Below are 26,553 nucleotides of genomic sequence, written 5' to 3'. Positions count from 1 at the left end.
TTATCAACACCGGCAACAGGCACAACTCATCCGCCCCTCAAAATTACCCACTTTACTCTCCTAGTAGCCGCTTGATCACGTGTCCACCGCGCTCAAAACGCTGTAAGCTGCTTACAACAAATCCGTACTACAGCCAGATCAGTTTTAGAAATGCACACGTTCATATACTTATGACTGTACACCCCCGACGGTTTCTTCGATCCGCTGATAGGTTTCCAGCCAATATCCATCTTTGTACTCCAGTGCCATACACATGAAATTGGGCTCAGGAAGTATAAGCTATCATTTACAATGGTTTTGAAAATGGAGTAGAAAGCGGTGAGCTTTGCACCAGTCATATAATTAATGAGCATAAGATGTGTGTAAAACTTGGTGATTTCTTATTAAGAATAATTTGTAATATGAAGGGTTGGGCTGAGCAGTTTACATTTGTGAGGGGAATGGGCGCCCCCTGGGTAAAGCAAAAGGGAAAAAAAAAAAGCTTACAGCACCTGGTATTCCCAGGCGGTCTCCCATCCAAGTACTAACCAGGCCTGACCCTGCTTAGCTTCCGAGATCGGACGAGATCGGGCGTTTTCAGGGTGGTATGGCCGTAAGCGAATACACTTTCTGAAATGAGCCCTTTTGTAGGTGACACATCTATATACCGCTTGCAGACGTCACACACCCTGCTCTCAATTGTTTTTAACCTGTCCGACTCTGCTGCCCCCCCCCCCCGTCCAATTAGCACTGGCCCCTCCCAATCCTTCGCCAAACTCCTCAGTCGGCTGTCTCCATCGACTTCTCCGTTTTTACCAGGTCAGCTAGATTCCTTCGCTTTATTCCTTTTTGCTGTCCGACAGATTAAATCGCCGCATGTGCCAGTGAGCAAACATTACTCTGCATGCCTCTATTAGGGACCCGACTTTATCAACACCGGCAACAGGCACAACTCATCCGCCCCTCAAAATTACCCACTTTACTCTCCTAGTAGCCGCTTGATCACGTGTCCACCGCGCTCAAAACGCTGTGAGCTGCTTACAACAAATCCGTACTACAGCCAGATCAGTTTTAGAAATGCACACGTTCATATACTTATGACTGTACACCCCCGACGGTTTCTTCGATCCGCTGATAGGTTTCCAGCCAATATCCATCTTTGTACTCCAGTGCCATACACATGAAATTGGGCTCAGGAAGTATAAGCTATCATTTACAATGGTTTTGAAAATGGAGTAGAAAGCGGTGAGCTTTGCACCAGTCATATAATTAATGAGCATAAGATGTGTGTAAAACTTGGTGATTTCTTATTAAGAATAATTTGTAATATGAAGGGTTGGGCTGAGCAGTTTACATTTGTGAGGGGAATGGGCGCCCCCTGTGTAAAGCAAAAGGGAAACAGATTAAGGCAGAGGCAGAGATGATGCAGGAGGACATGAAACAGATTAAGGCAGAGGCAGATGATGCAGGAGGACATGAAACAGATTAAGGCAGAGGCAGAGATGATGCAGGAGGACATGAAACAGATTAAGGCAGAGGCAGAGATGATGCAGGAGGACATGAAACAGATTAAGGCAGAGGCAGATGATGCAGGAGGACATGAAACAGATTAAGGTAGAGGCAGATGATGCAGGAGGACATGAAACAGATTAAGGCAGAGGCAGAGATGATGCAGGGGGACATGAAAGAAGAGGCGAAGGAAGCTGAATGTATTAACCATGAGTTATATTTATAATCTATCAATAAAGGGTTAAAAGATGAAGAGAATGGTCTTTTTATTTGGATGAGAGGAGGCTGTATTCACAACATAATGCCAGTAATGTTTGAAAGGTGTAACAAACTAGCTTCCATGCGCATTGTATCTCAGTAAGACACCGCAAATCAAAAACCTGAATTCACTGAAATCATGAGGTTTTTACACCTACGGAGTTGACAGGCTTCAATCACCACCGCAACTGAAATTTTCTGCACCTGCTACTGCTTGCTATGGAGTAATATGAGGAGGTGGGTAAAGGATAGAACTTTAGTCAAAGATAAAGTTGCTCCTGCTTAAATATGACTCCAAAATAAGAGCTGTTCAATTCAGTCAAATTTTTATTTTCAGTTAAAGTACTGCAGTACTTGATATTAAAAATACTTAATTATTCAAAAGTACATTTTCGCATCATTGTACTGTTGCCACACAGCATTTACGGAAGCTAATGTCAGAGCCTCTGAAACAGCCGACTGAATGCACTGACTTGCTTGTATAACCTATAGAATAGAAAAAAGGACAGCCGTTCTCATTTTCATTTACTTTAAAGACCACCCACCCCATCTACATCCAACGGCATGGTAGCATTCTGACACAGCTCTGCCAGTGAGTGTGTACATTCATGCATAGGCATGCAAAAGGCAGACTGTGGAACTGCTGTAGATACAACTTCCTCAGAAAATAAAAAATAAATAAAACAATTAATCCAGTTACACTCCTCTACCTCTATGACTGCCCAACAGCAACATGATTGACAGATCAGGGGTAGTTTACTGTGATTGGTTTTTCTCCCGTCACCAAGACACTATGGTCTATTGCATTTTAGAAAAGAAAATTCATCTGCTGACTTCAAAGCTATGCTTCAAAGTGTTGAGTAATAAGAACATTCATAGAGTGGAGTCAAAAGGACCATATTTGTCTTTCAAACATAGTGGAGTAAAAGTCATAGGATTCAAAAAGAAAACCGATACTCAAGTAAAGCAGAGATATTAGAAAAAAATGTACTTAGGAAAAGTTCTGAAAAACTGTACATCCTAACTGTCCACCAGTGATGATGCGCTGCTTTCTAAGTGGAACTGTCATGCCAAATATCTTCCACCTGCCAAATTCCTTCAGCCTATGACGTATCGCTCAGCAGTAAGGGTGAATCTGAAACTTTCTGGGTACCTTGAAATTAACGGGGTGCCTTGAATCTGCATCATCAGTCCAACAGTTGAGCGAAACGTCAAAGGTGGCAGGAATTTGGCATGACAGAACCACAGAAGAGACAATATAACTGGCCGCCGATCACTACCATAAGAAAACATTTCTGCAGGTACCACTACTTGCTAAACAATAATATGTGCTGTTACTGTACAAAACAAAAGCTGTTTAATAAGGAATGAAACTACAGAAGAAGTGCAACATGGGAGGTTTTCACATAGAATTTTGAAGGTAAACATTACGATGACAAGCGCTGTGTCAGGATTCCGGAACTCAGAAATGTTATATAAGCACTTGCTTCACTTCAGAACAGATCAGACTTTGAACGACATGCCTCTAAAGATGAAGTGCTCCTTTTTCTCCTGCTTTAGACCCGCAGTGGTGGCCGATGAGGCTGCGGAAGAACCCGAAAAGAAAGAGATTAAGCCAGAAAAGAAGAGAAAGAAATTCTGGGCGAAGCTGTTTGCCTTTGCCAAAAAGAAGAAAGGAACAAAACAAGAAAAAGCAAAAGCTGATGTGAAGGAGCAAGAGGAAAAGCACGCTGAGGTGGAGAGAGAGACTGAGGGAGACATAAGAGCAGTAGAGGAGGAGATCAAAGTGTGTGAGCCACTGGTGGAAGATAAAGCGAGGGTGGAGGAGCTGCGAGCAGAGATCGAGGCAGTCTTGGAAGACTTTGACGAGATGCTAGCAGCAATCAAAATCATACAGGCTGAGATCGAGGGAGCCTTGGCGGACCTTTCGGGTGTAACAAACATGAATGGTGCTGCAGGAGGAAGTGGAGGAAAAGCAGTGGAGGACCAGATTAAGGCAGAGGCAGATGATGAAGGAGGAGATGAAGCAGACTAAGGCAAAGGCAGAGATGATGCAGGAGGACACATGAAACAGACTACTTAAGGCAGAGGCAGAGATGATGCAGGAGGTCATGAAACAGACTAAGGCAGAGGCAGAGATGATGCAGGAGGACATGAAACAGATTAAGGCAGAGGCAGATGATGCAGGAGGACATGAAACAGATTAAGGCAGAGGCAGATGATGCAGGAGGACATGAAACAGATTAAGGCAGAGGCAGAGATGATGCAGGAGGACATGAAACAGATTAAGGCAGAGGCAGATGATGCAGGAGGACATGAAACAGATTAAGGCAGAGGCAGATGATGCAGGAGGACATGAAACAGATTAAGGCAGAGGCAGAGATGATGCAGGAGGACATGAAACAGATTAAGGTAGAGGCAGATGATGCAGGAGGACATGAAACAGATTAAGGCAGAGGCAGAGATGATGCAGGGGGACATGAAAGAAGAGGCGAAGGAAGCTGAATGTATTAACCATGAGTTATATTTATAATCTATCAATAAAGGGTTAAAAGATGAAGAGAATGGTCTTTTTATTTGGATGAGAGGAGGCTGTATTCACAACATAATGCCAGTAATGTTTGAAAGGTGTAACAAACTAGCTTCCATGCGCATTGTATCTCAGTAAGACACCGCAAATCAAAAACCTGAATTCACTGAAATCATGAGGTTTTTACACCTACGGAGTTGACAGGCTTCAATCACCACCGCAACTGAAATTTTCTGCACCTGCTACTGCTTGCTATGGAGTAATATGAGGAGGTGGGTAAAGGATAGAACTTTAGTCAAAGATAAAGTTGCTCCTGCTTAAATATGACTCCAAAATAAGAGCTGTTCAATTCAGTCAAATTTTTATTTTCAGTTAAAGTACTGCAGTACTTGATATTAAAAATACTTAATTATTCAAAAGTACATTTTCGCATCATTGTACTGTTGCCACACAGCATTTACAGAAGCTAATGTCAGAGCCTCTGAAACAGCCGACTGAATGCACTGACTTGCTTGTATAACCTATAGAATAGAAAAAAGGACAGCTGTTCTCATTTTCATTTACTTTAAAGACCACCCACCCCATCTACATCCAACGGCATGGTAGCATTCTGACACAGCTCTGCCAGTGAGTGTGTACATTCATGCATAGGCATGCAAAAGGCAGACTGTGGAACTGCTGTAGATACAACTTCCTCAGAAAATAAAAAATAAATAAAACAATTAATCCAGTTACACTCCTCTACCTCTATGACTGCCCAACAGCAACATGATTGACAGATCAGGGGTAGTTTACTGTGATTGGTTTTTCTCCCGTCACCAAGACACTATGGTCTATTGCATTTTAGAAAAGAAAATTCATCTGCTGACTTCAAAGCTGTGCTTCAAAGTGTTGAGTAATAAGAACATTCATAGAGTGGAGTCAAAAGGACCATATTTGTCTTTCAAACATAGTGGAGTAAAAGTCATAGGATTCAAAAAGAAAACCGATACTCAAGTAAAGCAGAGATATTAGAAAAAAATGTACTTAGGAAAAGTTCTGAAAAACTGTACATCCTAACTGTCCACCAGTGATGATGCGCTGCTTTCTAAGTGGAACTGTCATGCCAAATATCTTCCACCTGCCAAATTCCTTCAGCCTATGACGTATCGCTCAGCAGTAAGGGTGAATCTGAAACTTTCTGGGTACCTTGAAATTAACGGGGTGCCTTGAATCTGCATCATCAGTCCAACAGTTGAGCGAAACGTCAAAGGTGGCAGGAATTTGGCATGACAGAACCACAGAAGAGACAATATAACTGGCCGCCGATCACTACCATAAGCAAACATTTCTGCAGGTACCACTACTTGCTAAACAATAATATGTGCTGTTACTGTACAAAACAAAAGCTGTTTAATAAGGAATGAAACTACAGAAGAAGTGCAACATGGGAGGTTTTCACATAGAATTTTGAAGGTAAACATTACGATGACAAGCGCTGTGTCAGGATTCCGGAACTCAGAAATGTTATATAAGCACTTGCTTCACTTCAGAACAGATCAGACTTTGAACGACATGCCTCTAAAGATGAAGTGCTCCTTTTTCTCCTGCTTTAGACCCGCAGTGGTGGCCGATGAGGCTGCGGAAGAACCCGAAAAGAAAGAGATTAAGCCAGAAAAGAAGAGAAAGAAATTCTGGGCGAAGCTGTTTGCCTTTGCCAAAAAGAAGAAAGGAACAAAACAAGAAAAAGCAAAAGCTGATGTGAAGGAGCAAGAGGAAAAGCACGCTGAGGTGGAGAGAGAGACTGAGGGAGACATAAGAGCAGTAGAGGAGGAGATCAAAGTGAGTGAGCCACTGGTGGAAGATAAAGCGAGGGTGGAGGAGCTGCGAGCAGAGATCGAGGCAGTCTTGGAAGACTTTGACGAGATGCTAGCAGCAATCAAAATCATACAGGCTGAGATCGAGGGAGCCTTGGCGGACCTTTCGGGTGTAACAAACATGAATGGTGCTGCAGGAGGAAGTGGAGGAAAAGCAGTGGAGGACCAGATTAAGGCAGAGGCAGATGATGAAGGAGGAGATGAAACAGATTAAGGCAGAGGCAGAGGCAGGTGATGAAGCAGACTAAGGCAAAGGCAGAGATGATGCAGGAGGACACATGAAACAGACTACGGCAAAGGCAGAGATGATGCAGGAGGTCATGAAACAGACTAAGGCAGAGGCAGAGATGATGCAGGAGGACATGAAACAGATTAAGGCAGAGGCAGATGATGCAGGAGGACATGAAACAGATTAAGGCAGAGGCAGATGATGCAGGAGGACATGAAACAGATTAAGGCAGAGGCAGAGATGATGCAGGAGGACATGAAACAGATTAAGGCAGAGGCAGATGATGCAGGAGGACATGAAACAGATTAAGGCAGAGGCAGAGATGATGCAGGAGGACATGAAACAGGTTAAGGCAGAGGCAGATGATGCAGGAGGACATGAAACAGATTAAGGCAGAGGCAGAGATGATGCAGGAGGACATGAAACAGATTAAGGCAGAGGCAGATGATGCAGGAGGACATGAAACAGATTAAGGTAGAGGCAGATGATGCAGGAGGACATGAAACAGATTAAGGCAGAGGCAGAGATGATGCAGGGGGACATGAAAGAAGAGGCGAAGGAAGCTGAATGTATTAACCATGAGTTATATTTATAATCTATCAATAAAGGGTTAAAAGATGAAGAGAATGGTCTTTTTATTTGGATGAGAGGAGGCTGTATTCACAACATAATGCCAGTAATGTTTGAAAGGTGTAACAAACTAGCTTCCATGCGCATTGTATCTCAGTAAGACACCGCAAATCAAAAACCTGAATTCACTGAAATCATGAGGTTTTTACACCTACGGAGTTGACAGGCTTCAATCACCACCGCAACTGAAATTTTCTGCACCTGCTACTGCTTGCTATGGAGTAATATGAGGAGGTGGGTAAAGGATAGAACTTTAGTCAAAGATAAAGTTGCTCCTGCTTAAATATGACTCCAAAATAAGAGCTGTTCAATTCAGTCAAATTTTTATTTTCAGTTAAAGTACTGCAGTACTTGATATTAAAAATACTTAATTATTCAAAAGTACATTTTCGCATCATTGTACTGTTGCCACACAGCATTTACGGAAGCTAATGTCAGAGCCTCTGAAACAGCCGACTGAATGCACTGACTTGCTTGTATAACCTATAGAATAGAAAAAAGGACAGCCGTTCTCATTTTCATTTACTTTAAAGACCACCCACCCCATCTACATCCAACGGCATGGTAGCATTCTGACACAGCTCTGCCAGTGAGTGTGTACATTCATGCATAGGCATGCAAAAGGCAGACTGTGGAACTGCTGTAGATACAACTTCCTCAGAAAATAAAAAATAAATAAAACAATTAATCCAGTTACACTCCTCTACCTCTATGACTGCCCAACAGCAACATGATTGACAGATCAGGGGTAGTTTACTGTGATTGGTTTTTCTCCCGTCACCAAGACACTATGGTCTATTGCATTTTAGAAAAGAAAATTCATCTGCTGACTTCAAAGCTATGCTTCAAAGTGTTGAGTAATAAGAACATTCATAGAGTGGAGTCAAAAGGACCATATTTGTCTTTCAAACATAGTGGAGTAAAAGTCATAGGATTCAAAAAGAAAACCGATACTCAAGTAAAGCAGAGATATTAGAAAAAAATGTACTTAGGAAAAGTTCTGAAAAACTGTACATCCTAACTGTCCACCAGTGATGATGCGCTGCTTTCTAAGTGGAACTGTCATGCCAAATATCTTCCACCTGCCAAATTCCTTCAGCCTATGACGTATCGCTCAGCAGTAAGGGTGAATCTGAAACTTTCTGGGTACCTTGAAATTAACGGGGTGCCTTGAATCTGCATCATCAGTCCAACAGTTGAGCGAAACGTCAAAGGTGGCAGGAATTTGGCATGACAGAACCACAGAAGAGACAATATAACTGGCCGCCGATCACTACCATAAGCAAACATTTCTGCAGGTACCACTACTTGCTAAACAATAATATGTGCTGTTACTGTACAAAACAAAAGCTGTTTAATAAGGAATGAAACTACAGAAGAAGTGCAACATGGGAGGTTTTCACATAGAATTTTGAAGGTAAACATTACGATGACAAGCGCTGTGTCAGGATTCCGGAACTCAGAAATGTTATATAAGCACTTGCTTCACTTCAGAACAGATCAGACTTTGAACGACATGCCTCTAAAGATGAAGTGCTCCTTTTTCTCCTGCTTTAGACCCGCAGTGGTGGCCGATGAGGCTGCGGAAGAACCCGAAAAGAAAGAGATTAAGCCAGAAAAGAAGAGAAAGAAATTCTGGGCGAAGCTGTTTGCCTTTGCCAAAAAGAAGAAAGGAACAAAACAAGAAAAAGCAAAAGCTGATGTGAAGGAGCAAGAGGAAAAGCACGCTGAGGTGGAGAGAGAGACTGAGGGAGACATAAGAGCAGTAGAGGAGGAGATCAAAGTGAGTGAGCCACTGGTGGAAGATAAAGCGAGGGTGGAGGAGCTGCGAGCAGAGATCGAGGCAGTCTTGGAAGACTTTGACGAGATGCTAGCAGCAATCAAAATCATACAGGCTGAGATCGAGGGAGCCTTGGCGGACCTTTCGGGTGTAACAAACATGAATGGTGCTGCAGGAGGAAGTGGAGGAAAAGCAGTGGAGGACCAGATTAAGGCAGAGGCAGATGATGAAGGAGGAGATGAAACAGATTAAGGCAGAGGCAGAGGCAGGTGATGCAGGAGGAGATGAAGCAGACTAAGGCAAAGGCAGAGATGATGCAGGAGGACACATGAAACAGACTACGGCAAAGGCAGAGATGATGCAGGAGGTCATGAAACAGACTAAGGCAGAGGCAGAGATGATGCAGGAGGACATGAAACAGATTAAGGCAGAGGCAGAGATGATGCAGGAGGACATGAAACAGATTAAGGCAGAGGCAGATGATGCAGGAGGACATGAAACAGATTAAGGCAGAGGCAGATGATGCAGGAGGACATGAAACAGATTAAGGCAGAGGCAGAGATGATGCAGGAGGACATGAAACAGATTAAGGCAGAGGCAGATGATGCAGGAGGACATGAAACAGATTAAGGCAGAGGCAGAGATGATGCAGGAGGACATGAAACAGATTAAGGCAGAGGCAGATGATGCAGGAGGACATGAAACAGATTAAGGCAGAGGCAGAGATGATGCAGGAGGACATGAAACAGATTAAGGCAGAGGCAGATGATGCAGGAGGACATGAAACAGATTAAGGTAGAGGCAGATGATGCAGGAGGACATGAAACAGATTAAGGCAGAGGCAGAGATGATGCAGGGGGACATGAAAGAAGAGGCGAAGGAAGCTGAATGTATTAACCATAAGTTATATTTATAATCTATCAATAAAGGGTTAAAAGATGAAGAGAATGGTCTTTTTATTTGGATGAGAGGAGGCTGTATTCACAACATAATGCCAGTAATGTTTGAAAGGTGTAACAAACTAGCTTCCATGCGCATTGTATCTCAGTAAGACACCGCAAATCAAAAACCTGAATTCACTGAAATCATGAGGTTTTTACACCTACGGAGTTGACAGGCTTCAATCACCACCGCAACTGAAATTTTCTGCACCTGCTACTGCTTGCTATGGAGTAATATGAGGAGGTGGGTAAAGGATAGAACTTTAGTCAAAGATAAAGTTGCTCCTGCTTAAATATGACTCCAAAATAAGAGCTGTTCAATTCAGTCAAATTTTTATTTTCAGTTAAAGTACTGCAGTACTTGATATTAAAAATACTTAATTATTCAAAAGTACATTTTCGCATCATTGTACTGTTGCCACACAGCATTTACGGAAGCTAATGTCAGAGCCTCTGAAACAGCCGACTGAATGCACTGACTTGCTTGTATAACCTATAGAATAGAAAAAAGGACAGCCGTTCTCATTTTCATTTACTTTAAAGACCACCCACCCCATCTACATCCAACGGCATGGTAGCATTCTGACACAGCTCTGCCAGTGAGTGTGTACATTCATGCATAGGCATGCAAAAGGCAGACTGTGGAACTGCTGTAGATACAACTTCCTCAGAAAATAAAAAATAAATAAAACAATTAATCCAGTTACACTCCTCTAACTCTATGACTGCCCAACAGCAACATGATTGACAGATCAGGGGTAGTTTACTGTGATTGGTTTTTCTCCCGTCACCAAGACACTATGGTCTATTGCATTTTAGAAAAGAAAATTCATCTGCTGACTTCAAAGCTATGCTTCAAAGTGTTGAGTAATAAGAACATTCATAGAGTGGAGTCAAAAGGACCATATTTGTCTTTCAAACATAGTGGAGTAAAAGTCATAGGATTCAAAAAGAAAACCGATACTCAAGTAAAGCAGAGATATTAGAAAAAAATGTACTTAGGAAAAGTTCTGAAAAACTGTACATCCTAACTGTCCACCAGTGATGATGCGCTGCTTTCTAAGTGGAACTGTCATGCCAAATATCTTCCACCTGCCAAATTCCTTCAGCCTATGACGTATCGCTCAGCAGTAAGGGTGAATCTGAAACTTTCTGGGTACCTTGAAATTTACGGGGTGCCTTGAATCTGCATCATCAGTCCAACAGTTGAGCGAAACGTCAAAGGTGGCAGGAATTTGGCATGACAGAACCACAGAAGAGACAATATAACTGGCCGCCGATCACTACCATAAGCAAACATTTCTGCAGGTACCACTACTTGCTAAACAATAATATGTGCTGTTACTGTACAAAACAAAAGCTGTTTAATAAGGAATGAAACTACAGAAGAAGTGCAACATGGGAGGTTTTCACATAGAATTTTGAAGGTAAACATTACGATGACAAGCGCTGTGTCAGGATTCCGGAACTCAGAAATGTTATATAAGCACTTGCTTCACTTCAGAACAGATCAGACTTTGAACGACATGCCTCTAAAGATGAAGTGCTCCTTTTTCTCCTGCTTTAGACCCGCAGTGGTGGCCGATGAGGCTGCGGAAGAACCCGAAAAGAAAGAGATTAAGCCAGAAAAGAAGAGAAAGAAATTCTGGGCGAAGCTGTTTGCCTTTGCCAAAAAGAAGAAAGGAACAAAACAAGAAAAAGCAAAAGCTGATGTGAAGGAGCAAGAGGAAAAGCACACTGAGGTGGAGAGAGAGACTGAGGGAGACATAAGAGCAGTAGAGGAGGAGATCAAAGTGAGTGAGCCACTGGTGGAAGATAAAGCGAGGGTGGAGGAGCTGCGAGCAGAGATCGAGGCAGTCTCGGAAGACATTGACGAGACGCAAGCAGCAATCAAAAAGATACAGGCTGAGATCGAGGCAATCTTGGCGGACCTTTTGGGTGGAACAGACATGACTGGTGCTGCAGGAGGAAGTGGAGGAAAAGCAGTGGAGGACCAGATTAAGGCAGAGGCAGATGATGAAGGAGATGAAACAGACTAAGGCAGAGGCAGAGGCAGATGATGAAGGAGGAGATGAAACAGACTAAGGCAAAGGCAGAGATGATGCAGGAGGACACATGAAACAGACTAAGGCAAAGGCAGAGATGATGCAGGAGGACACATGAAACAGTTTAAGGCAAAGGCAGAGATGATGAGCTTGTGGAAGAACCTGAAAAGCTCGAGATTAAGCCAGAAAAGAAAAGAAAGAAATTGTGGGTGAAGATGTACGGTAAGTTTCAGTCTTGTGTTACGTTTTAGATTGCTGATATAAAACTGTGCAGTTTGTGACACGTTTCAACATTTTAGATGTACAAAGTACGTTATGATTTAATCATGTTAATAATAGTAGTTTGATAGGTTAAGCAGCGAATACTGGCAAGCGTTTTTTATGCTATCTTGCAGGCTAATGTGGAAGCATATTAGATTAAAGATTCCCTTTATTTGTAAACGGGCCATCGACGTTTGCCAATTTATTGCCACTAAATGGCTATGAAAATATTTTGCTCATGTTGTAAAGAAAGAATGGCAGTTTTGCATTGTGCCTTTTGTCTTTATTTTAGAAGCACATCACGTTTCAGAAAGGGCAGTGCGTTCCACAGCTGAACCAGTGCACAAAATGTTGAAAACTCACTTTAACAAGGGGCTGTTGTCCATGAAGGTGAGTCATACTTTGTTAAGATGTGTTGTTCAATATATATATGCAAAGTTGAACACATTCTTGGAACACTGTTTTACACAGCATTACTGCACATTATATGTTATGTATTTTCTTGTAGGTTTCACAATCCACAGAGGTGGATTAGGCCGTCCAGCCACGCTATGAGGAGAGCTGAGCAGAAGCTTTACGGTTCCCCAAGCATCGAGGGCAAAGAACCGTTTTTGTTTTCAATAAAATATAATTTGTTGCAATCTTATTGCATCTGCCCCTTCATTTGAAATATTGATCTTAGTTTTGAGGTCATATTAGTTAGTTTATTTTTATGCCTTTACAAAGCCAAATTAAAAAAACAAAAAATTAAATAGAGCTTTAAGTTTTAAATTGTTTTACTAAATCATTACGGTGATTCCTATAATTTTGGGGTGAGCTTACCCTTTACATTAAATAGTTGAAACAGAGAATAGTCATGCCTAATACAGGACTCCAGTCCTCTGCTCAAGTCTGGGTTTTGATGCTCTCTTTGTGTCATTTGGTACCATGTTCTCAAAGACAGACCAGTCTGTCCTACAGGCACTTCCATCTAATCATCTAGTTGCTTCAGGTTTTTCTACAATAACAAGCTAAAAGCAGGACTTTGTGGAGCCTTTATGAACATTCATTTCAGATTCATTTTGTTAAGAAAAGGTTTTCTGGATGTTTCTAATTAACAGCTAAGATTTTTATCTTAGATATAGGGAAGTTTTAAGGAACTGATTACTGACAATCATTTTCTAAAGTACTCCAAAGAGCAGGTTTATTAGAGGAAGACATTTTTGACATAGGTTTTTAATATTATTTTGTGGTCTTTCCCTTTGTGCATAGCAGCTATGCTTCTACTTATGGGCTGTAGATGGACCTGTCTTTGCTGTTAGAATTGCATCCGATAAAAAAAGTTTACACGTTCACTAAATTTAGATTTATATGCATGCTGTATCTTAAAAAGGAACGAAACTGACTTTCAAGACTTTTCTACAGGACTGTTTTGAACAGAAGTAACGGCTATCCGTATAATACCATTTTCCACTATCTCTATAATATATAATATAGTATAGTAATACCATAATGTAGTATACTATAATTTTCTACTCAGATCATGGGTTACAATAGTGGCGTACAAGACTAGAAATTTGCCCTTCTGAAACCGCAGCGACGAAACTTGCGCCTAATACAGCGGCGATGTAACTTCCGGCACAACACTGCTGGCTTCCGACTGCAGGCCCAGAAGTGCGGCGCTGCGGCGTTGCATTTGGATGGTATTGGGTGCTGCAGGAGGAAGTGGTGGAAAAGCAGTGGAGGACCAAATTAAGGCAGAGGCAGAGATGATGCAGGAGGACATGAAACAGATTAAGGCAGAGATGATGCAGGAGGACATGAAACAGATTAAGGCAGAGATGATGCAGGAGGACATGAAACAGATTAAGGCAGAGGCAGATGATGCAGGAGGACATGAAACAGATTAAGGCAGAGGCAGAGATGATGCAGGAGGACATGAAACAGATTAAGGCAAAGGCAGAGATGATGCAGGAGGACATGAAACAGATTAAGGCAGAGGCAGAGATGATGCAGGAGGACATGAAACAGATTAAGGCAGAGATGATGCAGGAGGACATGAAACAGATTAAGGCAGATGATGCAGGAGGGCATGAAACAGATTAAGGCAGAGGCAGATGATGCAGGAGGAGATGAAAGAAGAGGCAAAGGAAGCTGAATGTATTAACCATGAGTTATATTTATAATCTATCAATAAAGGGTTAAAAGATGAAGAGAATGGTCTTTTTATTTGGATGAGAGGGGGCTGTATTCACAACACAATGCCAGTAATGTTTGGTAGCATTCTGAAACAGCTCTGCCAGTGTGTGTGTGCGCATTCATGCATAGGCATCAGTGGTCCCCCTACCATTATATTAGGGGGGCGCCCCGTCCACCCCCAACAGCACCTCTCACCCCCCCTTGAAGGTCAAGTTAATTTTATTTTCAATATAGCACCAGATCACAATAGAAGTCATTAAGGTTACCTTTCCTATAGAACAGGTCTATACATTGTATTTTATTAAACAAACTAAATAGCCTTATGTTATTTATCTTATTTACACAAGTTTGTCATTTTTGTCTCAGGCGTTTACAATTCTCCTCCGCTCTCTATCGCGCATGGCGGAGTTCCGCCCCGATGCGCGTGCACAGAGACGTGCGCGCACACACAGGTGAGCACTATTTTAAGCTATCAGCTATCACTTTTAAAGCCTAACAGTTAATGTATTTGCAGGTCAGGATCTCAATAAATGGGCCAGACGTTTCTGACTTCCCATATCAAGAGGCTCTAGAAATGTTCTTCCAGAAGCCCAGGAAAATACACTGCAGTGACAAAACCGGCACACTTTGTGGATAATTGTCATAAAACGAAATGTTTCGATGTGTAGTTCAGTTGTTATATTAACTGCTGTCATTAAAAGAAACACATGAACACCATGAATCCTGTCGGTGTTCGTCTGCCCCCCCCAAGCTGTAAGCCTATGGGAAACACTGGGCGTGCAACAGGCAGACTGTGGAATTGCTGTAGATACAACTTCCTCAGAAAACGAAAAAATCACATCAATTACACTCCTATGCCTTTATAACATTTTAGCAAAGAAAATTCATCTGCTGACTTGAAAGCTATGGCCTTGAATACGCTGGCACGGAGCGGGGAAACAGCACACGAGCCGGGGAAACCGAGTGAACACGGGGTTTATTCGGCACAGAAACAATCGGAAACATAAAACGACGTCAATGACCGGACTCAGGAAAAGCACTCAGACACGGGCTTATATACACCACAGTAATTATCACAAGTAGAAATGGCTAAAAACACGGGGTTAATGAGGGGGCATGGCACACAAAAGGATCAGCACGATCGGGGCACGACAGCTATGCTTCAAAGTACAGTAAAATCCTGTTATAAGTGACTTCAAGGGACCTGGCAAAACAGTCCGTTATATCCAGAGTTCCTGTATGCCCAGGACACCATTTACTCATGCCACACCCCAGCAGACACACTTGTGGTATAGATTATTATATTGGATATGTAGTAATTCAACTTTACCTGACCAGATGCGTGAATATTAATAATCCTGACTACGTATCTGCGCCGGATATCACCGGTGTTCTGACTAGTTGAGCTACTTTGTCGAGTTAGGCTACCGTAGTGCTAATCGATAGCCCTAACCCTAACCCCCCAAAAACCCCTAAAACCCTTACCTTAACCCCTAAAACCTAATCCCAATCTCAAAACGATGGAACTGCACATGCGCAAAAAGGCTCGATACAGTCGATAGCACGTCTCGATAGTTGAGCTCAACTCGTCAGAACACAGGCACACCACAGGCACACCACGCGCCTTGTAGGCGGAGCTGCATGTCCGTTATAGCCGAACAGAACTACAGCCAAAAGCGGTCCTTGGGATCAAATTGTTTATAGACGATATTCCGTTATAAGCGAGTCCACTATAACGGGATTTTACTGTATTGAGTAATAAGAACATTCATAGAAATGTAGTGGAGTCAAAAGGATCATATTTGTCTTTCAAACATAGCGGAGTAAAAGTCATAGGATTCCAAAAGAAAACCGATACTCAAGTAAAGCACAGATATTAGAGAAAATGTACTTAGGAAAAGTTCTGAAAAACTGTACATCGTAACAGTCCACCAGTGATAATGTGCTGTTTCTAAGTGGAACTGTCATGCCAAATATCTTCCAACTGCCAAATTCCTTCCGCCAATGACGTATCGCTCAGCACTAACGGTGAATTTGAAACATTTGGGGTATCTTGAAACTGTCGGGGTGCCTTGAAACTACATCATCGCGATTGCATCATAGGTCTAACAGCTGAGGGATACGTCGCAGGCGGCGGGAATTTGTCATGACAGAACCACAGACGAGACAATATAACTGGCCCCAGATCACTACCATAAGCAAACATTTCTGCAGGTACCACTACTTGCTAAATAATAATATGTGCTGTTACTGTACAAAACAAAGCTGTTTAATAAGGAATGAAACTACAGAAGAAGTGCAACATGGGAGGTTTTCACGTAGAATTTTGAAGGTAAACATTACGATGACAAGCGCTGTGTCAGGATTCCGGAACTCAGAAATGTTATATAAGCACTTGCTTCACTTCAGAACAGATCAGACTTTGAACGACATGCCTCTAAAGATGAAGTGCTCCTTTTTCTCCTGCTTTAGACCCGCAGTGGTGGCCGATGAGGCTGCGGAAGAACCCGAAAAGAAAGAGATTAAGCCAGAAAAGAAGAGAAAGACATTCTGGGCGAAGCTGTTTGCCTTTGCCAAAAAGAAGAAAGGAACAAAACAAGAAAAAGCAAAAGCTGATGTGAAGGAGCAAGAGGAAAAGCACGCTGAGGTGGAGAGAGAGACTGAGGGAGACATAAGAGCAGTAGAGGAGGAGATCAAAGTGAGTGAGCCACTGGTGGAAGATAAAGCGAGGGTGGAGGAGCTGCGAGCAGAGATCGAGGCAGTCTTGGAAGACTTTGACGAGATGCTAGCAGCAATCAAAATCATACAGGCTGAGATCGAGGGAGCCTTGGCAGACCTTTCGGGTGTAACAGACATGAATGGTGCTGCAGGAGGAAGTGGAGGAAAAGCAGTGGAGGACCAGATTAAGGCAGAGGCAGATGATGAAGGAGGAGATGAAACAGATTAAGGCAGAGGCAGGTGATGCAGGAGGAGATGAAACAGACTACGGCAAAGGCAGAGATGATGCAGGAGGTCATGAAACAGACTAAGGCAAAGGCAGAGATGATGCAGGAGGTCATGAAACAGACTACGGCAAAGGCAGAGATGATGCAGGAGGTCATGAAACAGACTAAGGCAAAGGCAGAGATGATGAGGTTGTGGAAGAACCTGAAAAGCTAGAGATTAAGCCAGAAAAGAAAAGAAAGAAATTCTGGGTGAAGATGTACGGTAAGTTTCAGTCTTGTGTTATGTTTTAGATTGCTGATATAAAACTGTGCAGTTTGTGACACGTTTCAACATTTTAGATGTACAAAGTACGTTATGATTTAATCATGTTAATAATAGTAGTTTGATAGGTTAAGCAGCGAATACTGGCAAGCAGTTTTAGAAATGCACACGTTCATATACTTATGACTGTACACCCCCGACGGTTTCTTCGATCCGCTGATAGGTTTCCAGCCAATATCCATCTTTGTACTCCAGTGCCATACACATGAAATTGGGCTCAGGAAGTATAGGCTATCATTTACAATGGTTTTGAAAATGGAGTAGAAAGCGGTGGGCTTTGCACCAGTCATATAATTAATGAGCATAAGATGTGTGTAAAACTTGGTGATTTCTTATTAAGAATAATTTGTAATATGAAGGGTTGGGCTGAGCAGTTTACATTTGTGAGGGGAATGGGCGCCCCCTGGGTAAAGCAAAAGGGGAAAAAAAAAAAAAAGCTTACAGCACCTGGTATTCCCAGGCGGTCTCCCATCCAAGTACTAACCAGGCCTGACCCTGCTTAGCTTCCGAGATCGGACGAGATCGGGCGTTTTCAGGGTGGTATGGCCGTAAGCGAATACAGCTCCTGAAATGAGCCCTTTTGTAGGTGACACATCTATATACCGCTTGCAGACGTCACACACCCTGCTCTCAATTGTTTTTAACCTGTCCGACTCTGCTGCCCCCCCCCCGTCCAATTAGCACTCGCCCCTCCCAATCCTTCGCCAAACTCCTCAGTCGGCTGTCTCCATCGACTTCTCCGTTTTTACCAGGTCAGCTAGATTCCTTCGCTTTATTCCTTTTCGCTGTCCGACAGATTAAATCGCCGCATGTGCCAGTGAGCAAACATTACTCTGCATGCCTCTATTAGGGACCCGACTTTATCAACACCGGCAACAGGCACAACTCATCCGCCCCTGAAAATTACCCACTTTACTCTCCTAGTAGCCGCTTGATCACGTGTCCACCACGCTCAAAACGCAGTGAGCTGCTTACAACAAATCCGTACTACAGCCGGATCACTTTTAGAAATGCACACGTTCAAATACTTATGACTGTACACCCCCGACGGTTTCTTCGATCCGCTGATAGTTTTCCAGCCAATATCCATCTTTGTACTCCAGTGCCATACACATGAAATTGGGCTCAGGAAGTATAGGCTATCATTTACAATGGTTTTGAAAATGGAGTAGAAAGCGGTGGGCTTTGCACCAGTCATATAATTAATGAGCATAAGATGTGTGTAAAACTTGGTGATTTCTTATTAAGAATAATTTGTAATATGAAGGGTTGGGCTGAGCAGTTTACATTTGTGAGGGGAATGGGCGCCCCCTGGGTAAAGCAAAAGGGGAAAAAAAAAAAAGCTTACAGCACCTGGTATTCCCAGGCGATTTCTCCTCCAAGTCCCTATCCTCTGCTCAACCGGCCAATGGTTGAGCGATGTTGAGCAAAGTTGATCGCGGCAACACCAATCATTGAGCGAGGCTCGTCCTCAACAGCGCTCAACCATTGGCCTGGCTCAACTGGCCAATGGTTGAGCATTCTCAACAGACCAATGGTTGAGCATTCCCAATTGAGTCAGCGATCGGCGGTAATTTCGTCTCACTTAGGAATATACTCTCTCAGCGGTAAATTACTCTCCTTCATCATTTTTAGCTGTTTTTACAAGACAGGTGTTTGGCGTGTATAGCTGTGCTGATTTTGACAAAAGATTTCTCTGGAAACTGTCGACTAGCTGCTGCTATCGTTTACTGGCTTGTTTGTGTGACAACTTTGTCTAGTTGTATGTAGCTGATTGCTATGCGTATTCTATCACATAGAAGCACGTTTGTCAATCTACAAGGCTGTAATTATACAAATAACTATTTGTGTGTGTGCGCGCGCGAGTGTGTGTGTGTGCGTGCGTGCGCGCGCGAGTGTGTGTGTGTGTGTGTGTGTGTGTGTGTGTGTGTGTAACGGGAGAGGGGAGGAGGATGGCTATCTGCTTCAGCTTTAAACCTTATCCTACATAAAGTGATTTACTGATTTTAAATGAGCTACCAAAGATGGGACTAAATATTTGTTTTGGCATAGCAACATATTGGAAAATTGGATTAACAGAGATCAATAACTCATATTATGTTTTATTGTACCACATTACCAACATCCAGTTATCAACATGGACCACCACAAATGCGAGGTGTGCGACAAGAACTTCACAGAGAAGTCGAACCTCACTCGCCACATGAAGATTCATACTCCAAAGGAGCATGACTGTGGCGTGTGTGGGAAGAGTTTCAGCACCAAACCCAACCTCCACCTGCATTTGAAGCAGCATCAATACCCCCGCATCCATCTCTACAGGCAGGGAGAGGCCTGGCTGCAGTGCACAGCTGCTGCCAAGGCTGTGGCAGAGGCCCCCAACAAGGTGGAGGACCCAACCTGGCTGGATGCTGCAAAGGCAGAGGCTTTTGCCAAAAAAGCTGGAGGAGAGATGTGGAAAGGCCAGCTAGTCCACACCTTTGGAAAGTATGCTGGGCAGTCATTCAGGTGGCTGCTGGAAAATGATGTTGGCTGGGTCGTGTGGTTGCTCGGCGAGTATTGCCAGAAGGGTGAGCAGAATGATCATCTGAAGTGGCAAAAGGAGCGCATGCTGGAGTATGTGCGAGACTTCCCCTCTGTCAGATGTCATCTAGACAAGAAGTTGAAGGTAAGATAACTGGGCTATCTTTTGACCTATGTTGAGCAACAATCAGCATTGGTGTGTGTATCTTACAGTTACTTATTTTTTTTCAGAAACAGGCATCAAAGTCTGAGTCTTCTGTCTCCCAGTTCCAGCATGACGCTAACTATGCCAGTGATGCTGAGCTGTTGGCTGCTGCAGGTAATAGAATGCTCATATATGTCATAACTATGTAATGACCATTGTATCACTAGTAGAGCTACTAAGACTTGATGTTTTTTGCTTGTGTCATCATGTGAGTTCATTATTATAATTAAAGCAATGCACTTAATACTTTGTGTGTGTGTGTGTGTGTGTGTGTGTTTTGCAGAAAATCTCCTGGACGAGTCTTCCGCTGCCCGAAGCTCCTGCTCTGCCGTCGTCACTGCCACCACCAGAGAGACCTCAAGTGCAGTACGAGCAGCTTCACCATGTCGCTGGGAAAAGGCATGGTGAGAAGCGGAGGTAAGTTTTTCAAGTGTTTCATTTATGTATTGTGAGGAGAGCAAAGGGTTAATGCACATAAATGAATACTCATGATCTCCTCTGTGTTCAATACATTTACAGGTTGGACTTTGAAGAGCCAGAGCCCAAGTCCAAGCTAGAGACAGGGCCTTCAGACCGGCCCATCCAGTGAAAGCCTGCTGTCGCCGCCTCCTACGTGCCACCCACAGTTTCAGCAGCACCGGTGCTTCTGGTGGTTCCAGCACAGCCACAGGCTCCATCAATTCAATTTACTGGGCCGTCTTGCACTCAGGCCTTTGTCCCTGTTTTACCATCCCCTGCACCCACCATCAAACCAATCATGCCCAGTAAATCCCAGAGGCCCTGTGGGGCTTGCCAGGTACCTCAATGCGGTGGCCAACGGAAGAGGTACACACCTTCAAAGGACAAATCGGCTGGAAGCAGCCAGAACATTTTTACGTATTGTCCTACTACTAATAAATCAACCACATCTGGTTTTGAAGGTGTAGTGTATACATGTTTTGAGCACTTTAAAAGTGTGGTGGACAAGGAACTGGAGAAGAGGAAAAACAACTGACACCTCTAATCCTAACTTGTCTGTTCCTGTTCCCTCTCCTGTTCTCATGCCTGGACACTTTGGGCACTTCTGAATACAAAGAAAAACTGGCTATTATATGTCTCTGTTTTCAAATTTTATACCTGCTGTTTAAAATTTTTTTAATACAATATTTATTATGTTATATTTGTATATTTATAATATGTATTTTTACTTATAAATAATATTTTACTGATACTATATAATATTGATCAACATTAATATATAATATTAATTCAATTTTCAGATTTTATACCCGCTGTTGATACAATTTGTTGATACATTATTTATTATTTTATTTATATTCTTGTTTATGATTTATAAATTCCATTTGATACAACTTAAGTGTAATATTAATAAAACAAATCTAGAATTTGAAAGTGTCTGTGACTTTTACTTGGTGTTTGCAAAGTTGTGTTAAAATAAAGTAACTGTGCAATGTCAACCCTTTGGTATGATGCCTCGATGCCTGCAAAGAGATGCCTCCAGAATCGTCAAGCAAGCCCCCTGAGAATCAGCCAAGGTCAACCTGGTAACCAGAGCACAAGTAAATACCTGAGTTACTGGTAACCAGAGCACAAGTAAATACTGTATTTACAAGTAGTTACTGTATTTACCTGAAATGACTGCATTTAAAACCTGTATGAAGGCAGTAAGGTATATGCTTTCAGATATGCTCTGAAATATATGGTTCATGAGGTCTAATCTGTTTCCCCTCAATGGCGTTGGCCCAATTGAAAATTACCATCCTAAATAAAAAAACATCCTAAATGAATTAAATTTCAATTTACTGATGTCATGCCTCAACCGGCCAGCAGATGCCGCCAAAAAACATGCTAATCCAGGATTCTGCACAACCCAGGATCAGCTATAGGGACTTGGGGGGGTCATTTCCCATTCCCAGGCGGTCTCCCATCCAAGTACTAACCAGGCCTTACCCTGCTTAGCTTCCGAGATCGGACGAGATCGGGCGTTTTCAGGGTGGTATGGCCGTAAGCGAATACAGCTCCTGAAATGAGCCCTTTTGTAGGTGACACATCTATATACCGCTTGCAGACGTCACACACCCTGCTCTCAATTGTTTTTAACCTGTCCGACTCTGCTGCCCCCCCCGTCCAATTAGCACTGGCCCCTCCCAATCCTTCGCCAAACTCCTCAGTCGGCTGTCTCCATCGACTTCTCCGTTTTTACCAGGTCAGCTAGATTCCTTCGCTTTATTCCTTTTCGCTGTCCGACAGATTAAATCGCCGCATGTGCCAGTGAGCAAACATTACTCTGCATGCCTCTATTAGGGACCCGACTTTATCAACACCGGCAACAGGCACAACTCATCCGCCCCTGAAAATTACCCACTTTACTCTCCTAGTAGCCGCTTGATCACGTGTCCACCACGCTCAAAACGCAGTGAGCTGCTTACAACAAATCCGTACTACAGCCGGATCACTTTTAGAAATGCACATGTTCAAATACTTATGACTGTACACCCCCGACGGTTTCTTCGATCCGCTGATAGTTTTCCAGCCAATATCCATCTTTGTACTCCAGTGCCATACACATGAAATTGGGCTCAGGAAGTATAGGCTATCATTTACAATGGTTTTGAAAATGGAGTAGAAAGCGGTGGGCTTTGCACCAGTCATATAATTAATGAGCATAAGATGTGTGTAAAACTTGGTGATTTCTTATTAAGAATAATTTGTAATATGAAGGGTTGGGCTGAGCAGTTTACATTTGTGAGGGGAATGGGCGCCCCCTGCGTAAAGCAAAAGGGAAAAAAAAAAAAAAAAAGCTTACAGCACCTGGTATTCCCAGGCGGTCTCCCATCCAAGTACTAACCAGGCCTGACCCTGCTTAGCTTCCGAGATCGGACGAGATCGGGCGTTTTCAGGGTGGTATGGCCGTAAGCGAATACAGCTCCTGAAATGAGCCCTTTTGTAGGTGACACATCTATATACCGCTTGCAGACGTCACACACCCTGCTCTCAATTGTTTTTAACCTGTCCGACTCTGCTGCCCCCCCCCGTCCAATTAGCACTCGCCCCTCCCATTCCTTCGCCAAACTCCTCAGTCGGCTGTCTCCATCGACTTCTCCGTTTTTACCAGGTCAGCTAGATTCCTTCGCTTTATTCCTTTTCGCTGTCCGACAGATTAAATCGCCGCATGTGCCAGTGAGCAAACATTACTCTGCATGCCTCTATTAGGGACCCGACTTTATCAACACCGGCAACAGGCACAACTCATCCGCCCCTGAAAATTACCCACTTTACTCTCCTAGTAGCCGCTTGATCACGTGTCCACCACGCTCAAAACGCTGTGAGCTGCTTACAACAAATCCGTACTACAGCCAGATCAGTTTTAGAAATGCACACGTTCAAATACTTATGACTGTACACCCCCGACGGTTTCTTCGATCCGCTGATAGTTTTCCAGCCAATATCCATCTTTGTACTCCAGTGCCATACACATGAAATTGGGCTCAGGAAGTATAGGCTATCATTTACAATGGTTTTGAAAATGGAGTAGAAAGCGGTGGGCTTTGCACCAGTCATATAATTAATGAGCATAAGATGTGTGTAAAACTTGGTGATTTCTTATTAAGAATAATTTGTAATATGAAGGGTTGGGCTGAGCAGTTTACATCTGTGAGGGGAATGGGCGCCCCCTGGGTAAAGCAAAAGGGGAAAAAAAAAAAAAAAAAAGCTTACAGCACCTGGTATTCCCAGGCGGTCTCCCATCCAAGTACTAACCAGGCCTGACCCTGCTTAGCTTCCGAGATCGGACGAGATCGGGCGTTTTCAGGGTGGTATGGCCGTAAGCGAATACAGCTCCTGAAATGAGCCCTTTTGTAGGTGACACATCTATATACCGCTTGCAGACGTCACACACCCTGCTCTCAATTGTTTTTAACCTGTCCGACTCTGCTGCCCCCCCCCCCGTCCAATTAGCACTCGCCCCTCCCAATCCTTCGCCAAACTCCTCAGTCGGCTGTCTCCATCGACTTCTCCGTTTTTACCAGGTCAGCTAGATTCCTTCGCTTTATTCCTTTTCGCTGTCCGACAGATTAAATCGCCGCATGTGCCAGTGAGCAAACATTACTCTGCATGCCTCTATTAGGGACCCGACTTTATCAACACCGGCAACAGGCACAACTCATCCGCCCCTGAAAATTACCCACTTTACTCTCCTAGTAGCCGCTTGATCACGTGTCCACCACGCTCAAAACGCAGTGAGCTGCTTACAACAAATCCGTACTACAGCCGGATCACTTTTAGAAATGCACACGTTCAAATACTTATGACTGTACACCCCCGACGGTTTCTTCGATCCGCTGATAGTTTTCCAGCCAATATCCATCTTTGTACTCCAGTGCCATACACATGAAATTGGGCTCAGGAAGTATAGGCTATCATTTACAATGGTTTTGAAAATGGAGTAGAAAGCGGTGGGCTTTGCACCAGTCATATAATTAATGAGCATAAGATGTGTGTAAAACTTGGTGATTTCTTATTAAGAATAATTTGTAATATGAAGGGTTGGGCTGAGCAGTTTACATCTGTGAGGGGAATGGGCGCCCCCTGGATAAAGCAAAAGGGAAAAAAAAAAAAAAAAAAGCTTACAGCACCTGGTATTCCCAGGCGGTCTCCCATCCAAGTACTAACCAGGCCTGACCCTGCTTAGCTTCCGAGATCGGACGAGATCGGGCGTTTTCAGGGTGGTATGGCCGTAAGCGAATACAGCTCCTGAAATGAGCCCTTTTGTAGGTGACACATCTATATACCGCTTGCAGACGTCACACACCCTGCTCTCAATTGTTTTTAACCTGTCCGACTCTGCTGCCCCCCCCGTCCAATTAGCACTGGCCCCTCCCAATCCTTCGCCAAACTCCTCAGTCGGCTGTCTCCATCGACTTCTCCGTTTTTACCAGGTCAGCTAGATTCCTTCGCTTTATTCCTTTTCGCTGTCCGACAGATTAAATCGCCGCATGTGCCAGTGAGCAAACATTACTCTGCATGCCTCTATTAGGGACCCGACTTTATCAACACCGGCAACAGGCACAACTCATCCGCCCCTGAAAATTACCCACTTTACTCTCCTAGTAGCCGCTTGATCACGTGTCCACCACGCTCAAAACGCAGTGAGCTGCTTACAACAAATCCGTACTACAGCCGGATCACTTTTAGAAATGCACACGTTCAAATACTTATGACTGTACACCCCCGACGGTTTCTTCGATCCGCTGATAGTTTTCCAGCCAATATCCATCTTTGTACTCCAGTGCCATACACATGAAATTGGGCTCAGGAAGTATAGGCTATCATTTACAATGGTTTTGAAAATGGAGTAGAAAGCGGTGGGCTTTGCACCAGTCATATAATTAATGAGCATAAGATGTGTGTAAAACTTGGTGATTTCTTATTAAGAATAATTTGTAATATGAAGGGTTGGGCTGAGCAGTTTACATTTGTGAGGGGAATGGGCGCCCCCTGCGTAAAGCAAAAGGGAAAAAAAAAAAAAAAAAGCTTACAGCACCTGGTATTCCCAGGCGGTCTCCCATCCAAGTACTAACCAGGCCTGACCCTGCTTAGCTTCCGAGATCGGACGAGATCGGGCGTTTTCAGGGTGGTATGGCCGTAAGCGAATACAGCTCCTGAAATGAGCCCTTTTGTAGGTGACACATCTATATACCGCTTGCAGACGTCACACACCCTGCTCTCAATTGTTTTTAACCTGTCCGACTCTGCTGCCCCCCCCCGTCCAATTAGCACTCGCCCCTCCCATTCCTTCGCCAAACTCCTCAGTCGGCTGTCTCCATCGACTTCTCCGTTTTTACCAGGTCAGCTAGATTCCTTCGCTTTATTCCTTTTCGCTGTCCGACACATTAAATCGCCGCATGTGCCAGTGAGCAAACATTACTCTGCATGCCTCTATTAGGGACCCGACTTTATCAACACCGGCAACAGGCACAACTCATCCGCCCCTGAAAATTACCCACTTTACTCTCCTAGTAGCCGCTTGATCACGTGTCCACCACGCTCAAAACGCTGTGAGCTGCTTACAACAAATCCGTACTACAGCCAGATCAGTTTTAGAAATGCACACGTTCAAATACTTATGACTGTACACCCCCGACGGTTTCTTCGATCCGCTGATAGTTTTCCAGCCAATATCCATCTTTGTACTCCAGTGCCATACACATGAAATTGGGCTCAGGAAGTATAGGCTATCATTTACAATGGTTTTGAAAATGGAGTAGAAAGCGGTGGGCTTTGCACCAGTCATATAATTAATGAGCATAAGATGTGTGTAAAACTTGGTGATTTCTTATTAAGAATAATTTGTAATATGAAGG

General features: G+C 43.5%; 1 protein-coding gene, 6 non-coding genes and 1 pseudogene across 16 annotated transcripts; 1 reads left to right on the top strand and 7 right to left on the bottom strand.

Moving 5' to 3' along the window:
• Positions 1-479: 479 nt before the first annotated feature.
• LOC140592384 (5S ribosomal RNA) lies at positions 480-598 on the bottom strand. The gene has a single exon (XR_011992782.1). It is a non-coding gene; the product is annotated as a 5S ribosomal RNA (ribosomal RNA).
• Positions 599-4,842: 4,244 nt separating this feature from the next.
• On the top strand, positions 4,843-21,451 carry LOC140592273 (uncharacterized). 10 transcript variants are annotated; one of them, XM_072715316.1, is made up of 7 exons: positions 4,843-6,363; positions 11,726-11,804; positions 17,275-17,403; positions 19,593-20,131; positions 20,218-20,305; positions 20,475-20,608; positions 20,711-21,451. In XM_072715316.1, the coding sequence occupies exons 3-6, from the start codon at positions 17,397-17,399 to the stop codon at positions 20,597-20,599; spliced, it is 759 nt and encodes a 252-aa protein (XP_072571417.1). In that variant the 5' UTR covers positions 4,843-6,363; positions 11,726-11,804; positions 17,275-17,396; the 3' UTR covers positions 20,600-20,608; positions 20,711-21,451. The 10 variants fall into 10 exon arrangements, 5 of the variants coding, with proteins under 5 accessions (XP_072571417.1, XP_072571416.1, XP_072571415.1 ...); XM_072715315.1 differs by having other exon boundaries at positions 4,847-9,030; positions 11,722-11,804; XM_072715314.1 differs by having other exon boundaries at positions 4,847-9,040.
• Positions 17,899-18,017, bottom strand: LOC140592383 (5S ribosomal RNA). Its single transcript, XR_011992781.1, has one exon. It is a non-coding gene; the product is annotated as a 5S ribosomal RNA (ribosomal RNA).
• A 636-nt stretch (positions 21,452-22,087) lies between the features above and the next one.
• LOC140592386 (5S ribosomal RNA) lies at positions 22,088-22,201 on the bottom strand (annotated as a pseudogene).
• Positions 22,202-22,990: 789 nt separating this feature from the next.
• On the bottom strand, positions 22,991-23,109 carry LOC140592382 (5S ribosomal RNA). The gene has a single exon (XR_011992780.1). It is a non-coding gene; the product is annotated as a 5S ribosomal RNA (ribosomal RNA).
• Positions 23,110-23,901: 792 nt separating this feature from the next.
• Positions 23,902-24,020, bottom strand: LOC140592380 (5S ribosomal RNA). Its single transcript, XR_011992778.1, has one exon. It is a non-coding gene; the product is annotated as a 5S ribosomal RNA (ribosomal RNA).
• Positions 24,021-24,813: 793 nt separating this feature from the next.
• Positions 24,814-24,932, bottom strand: LOC140592379 (5S ribosomal RNA). The gene has a single exon (XR_011992777.1). It is a non-coding gene; the product is annotated as a 5S ribosomal RNA (ribosomal RNA).
• Positions 24,933-25,721: 789 nt separating this feature from the next.
• Positions 25,722-25,840, bottom strand: LOC140592378 (5S ribosomal RNA). The gene has a single exon (XR_011992776.1). It is a non-coding gene; the product is annotated as a 5S ribosomal RNA (ribosomal RNA).
• Positions 25,841-26,553: the final 713 nt, after the last annotated feature.

This window comes from Paramormyrops kingsleyae, chromosome 8 (assembly GCF_048594095.1).
Source record: "Paramormyrops kingsleyae isolate MSU_618 chromosome 8, PKINGS_0.4, whole genome shotgun sequence".
NCBI classification, from domain to species: Eukaryota; Metazoa; Chordata; class Actinopteri; order Osteoglossiformes; family Mormyridae; genus Paramormyrops; species Paramormyrops kingsleyae.
The sequence above is the reverse complement of the archived record's forward strand: the minus strand, read 5'-3'. Positions and strand labels throughout refer to the sequence as shown.

Bases quoted from the DNA above. Each gene is read 5' to 3' on its own strand.
- LOC140592273 (XM_072715316.1), top strand. The intron at 20,132-20,217 runs GTAAGATAACTG...ATTTTTTTTCAG, and splicing joins ATCTAGACAAGAAGTTGAAG to AAACAGGCATCAAAGTCTGA. The intron at 20,306-20,474 runs GTAATAGAATGC...TGTGTTTTGCAG, and splicing joins TGAGCTGTTGGCTGCTGCAG to AAAATCTCCTGGACGAGTCT.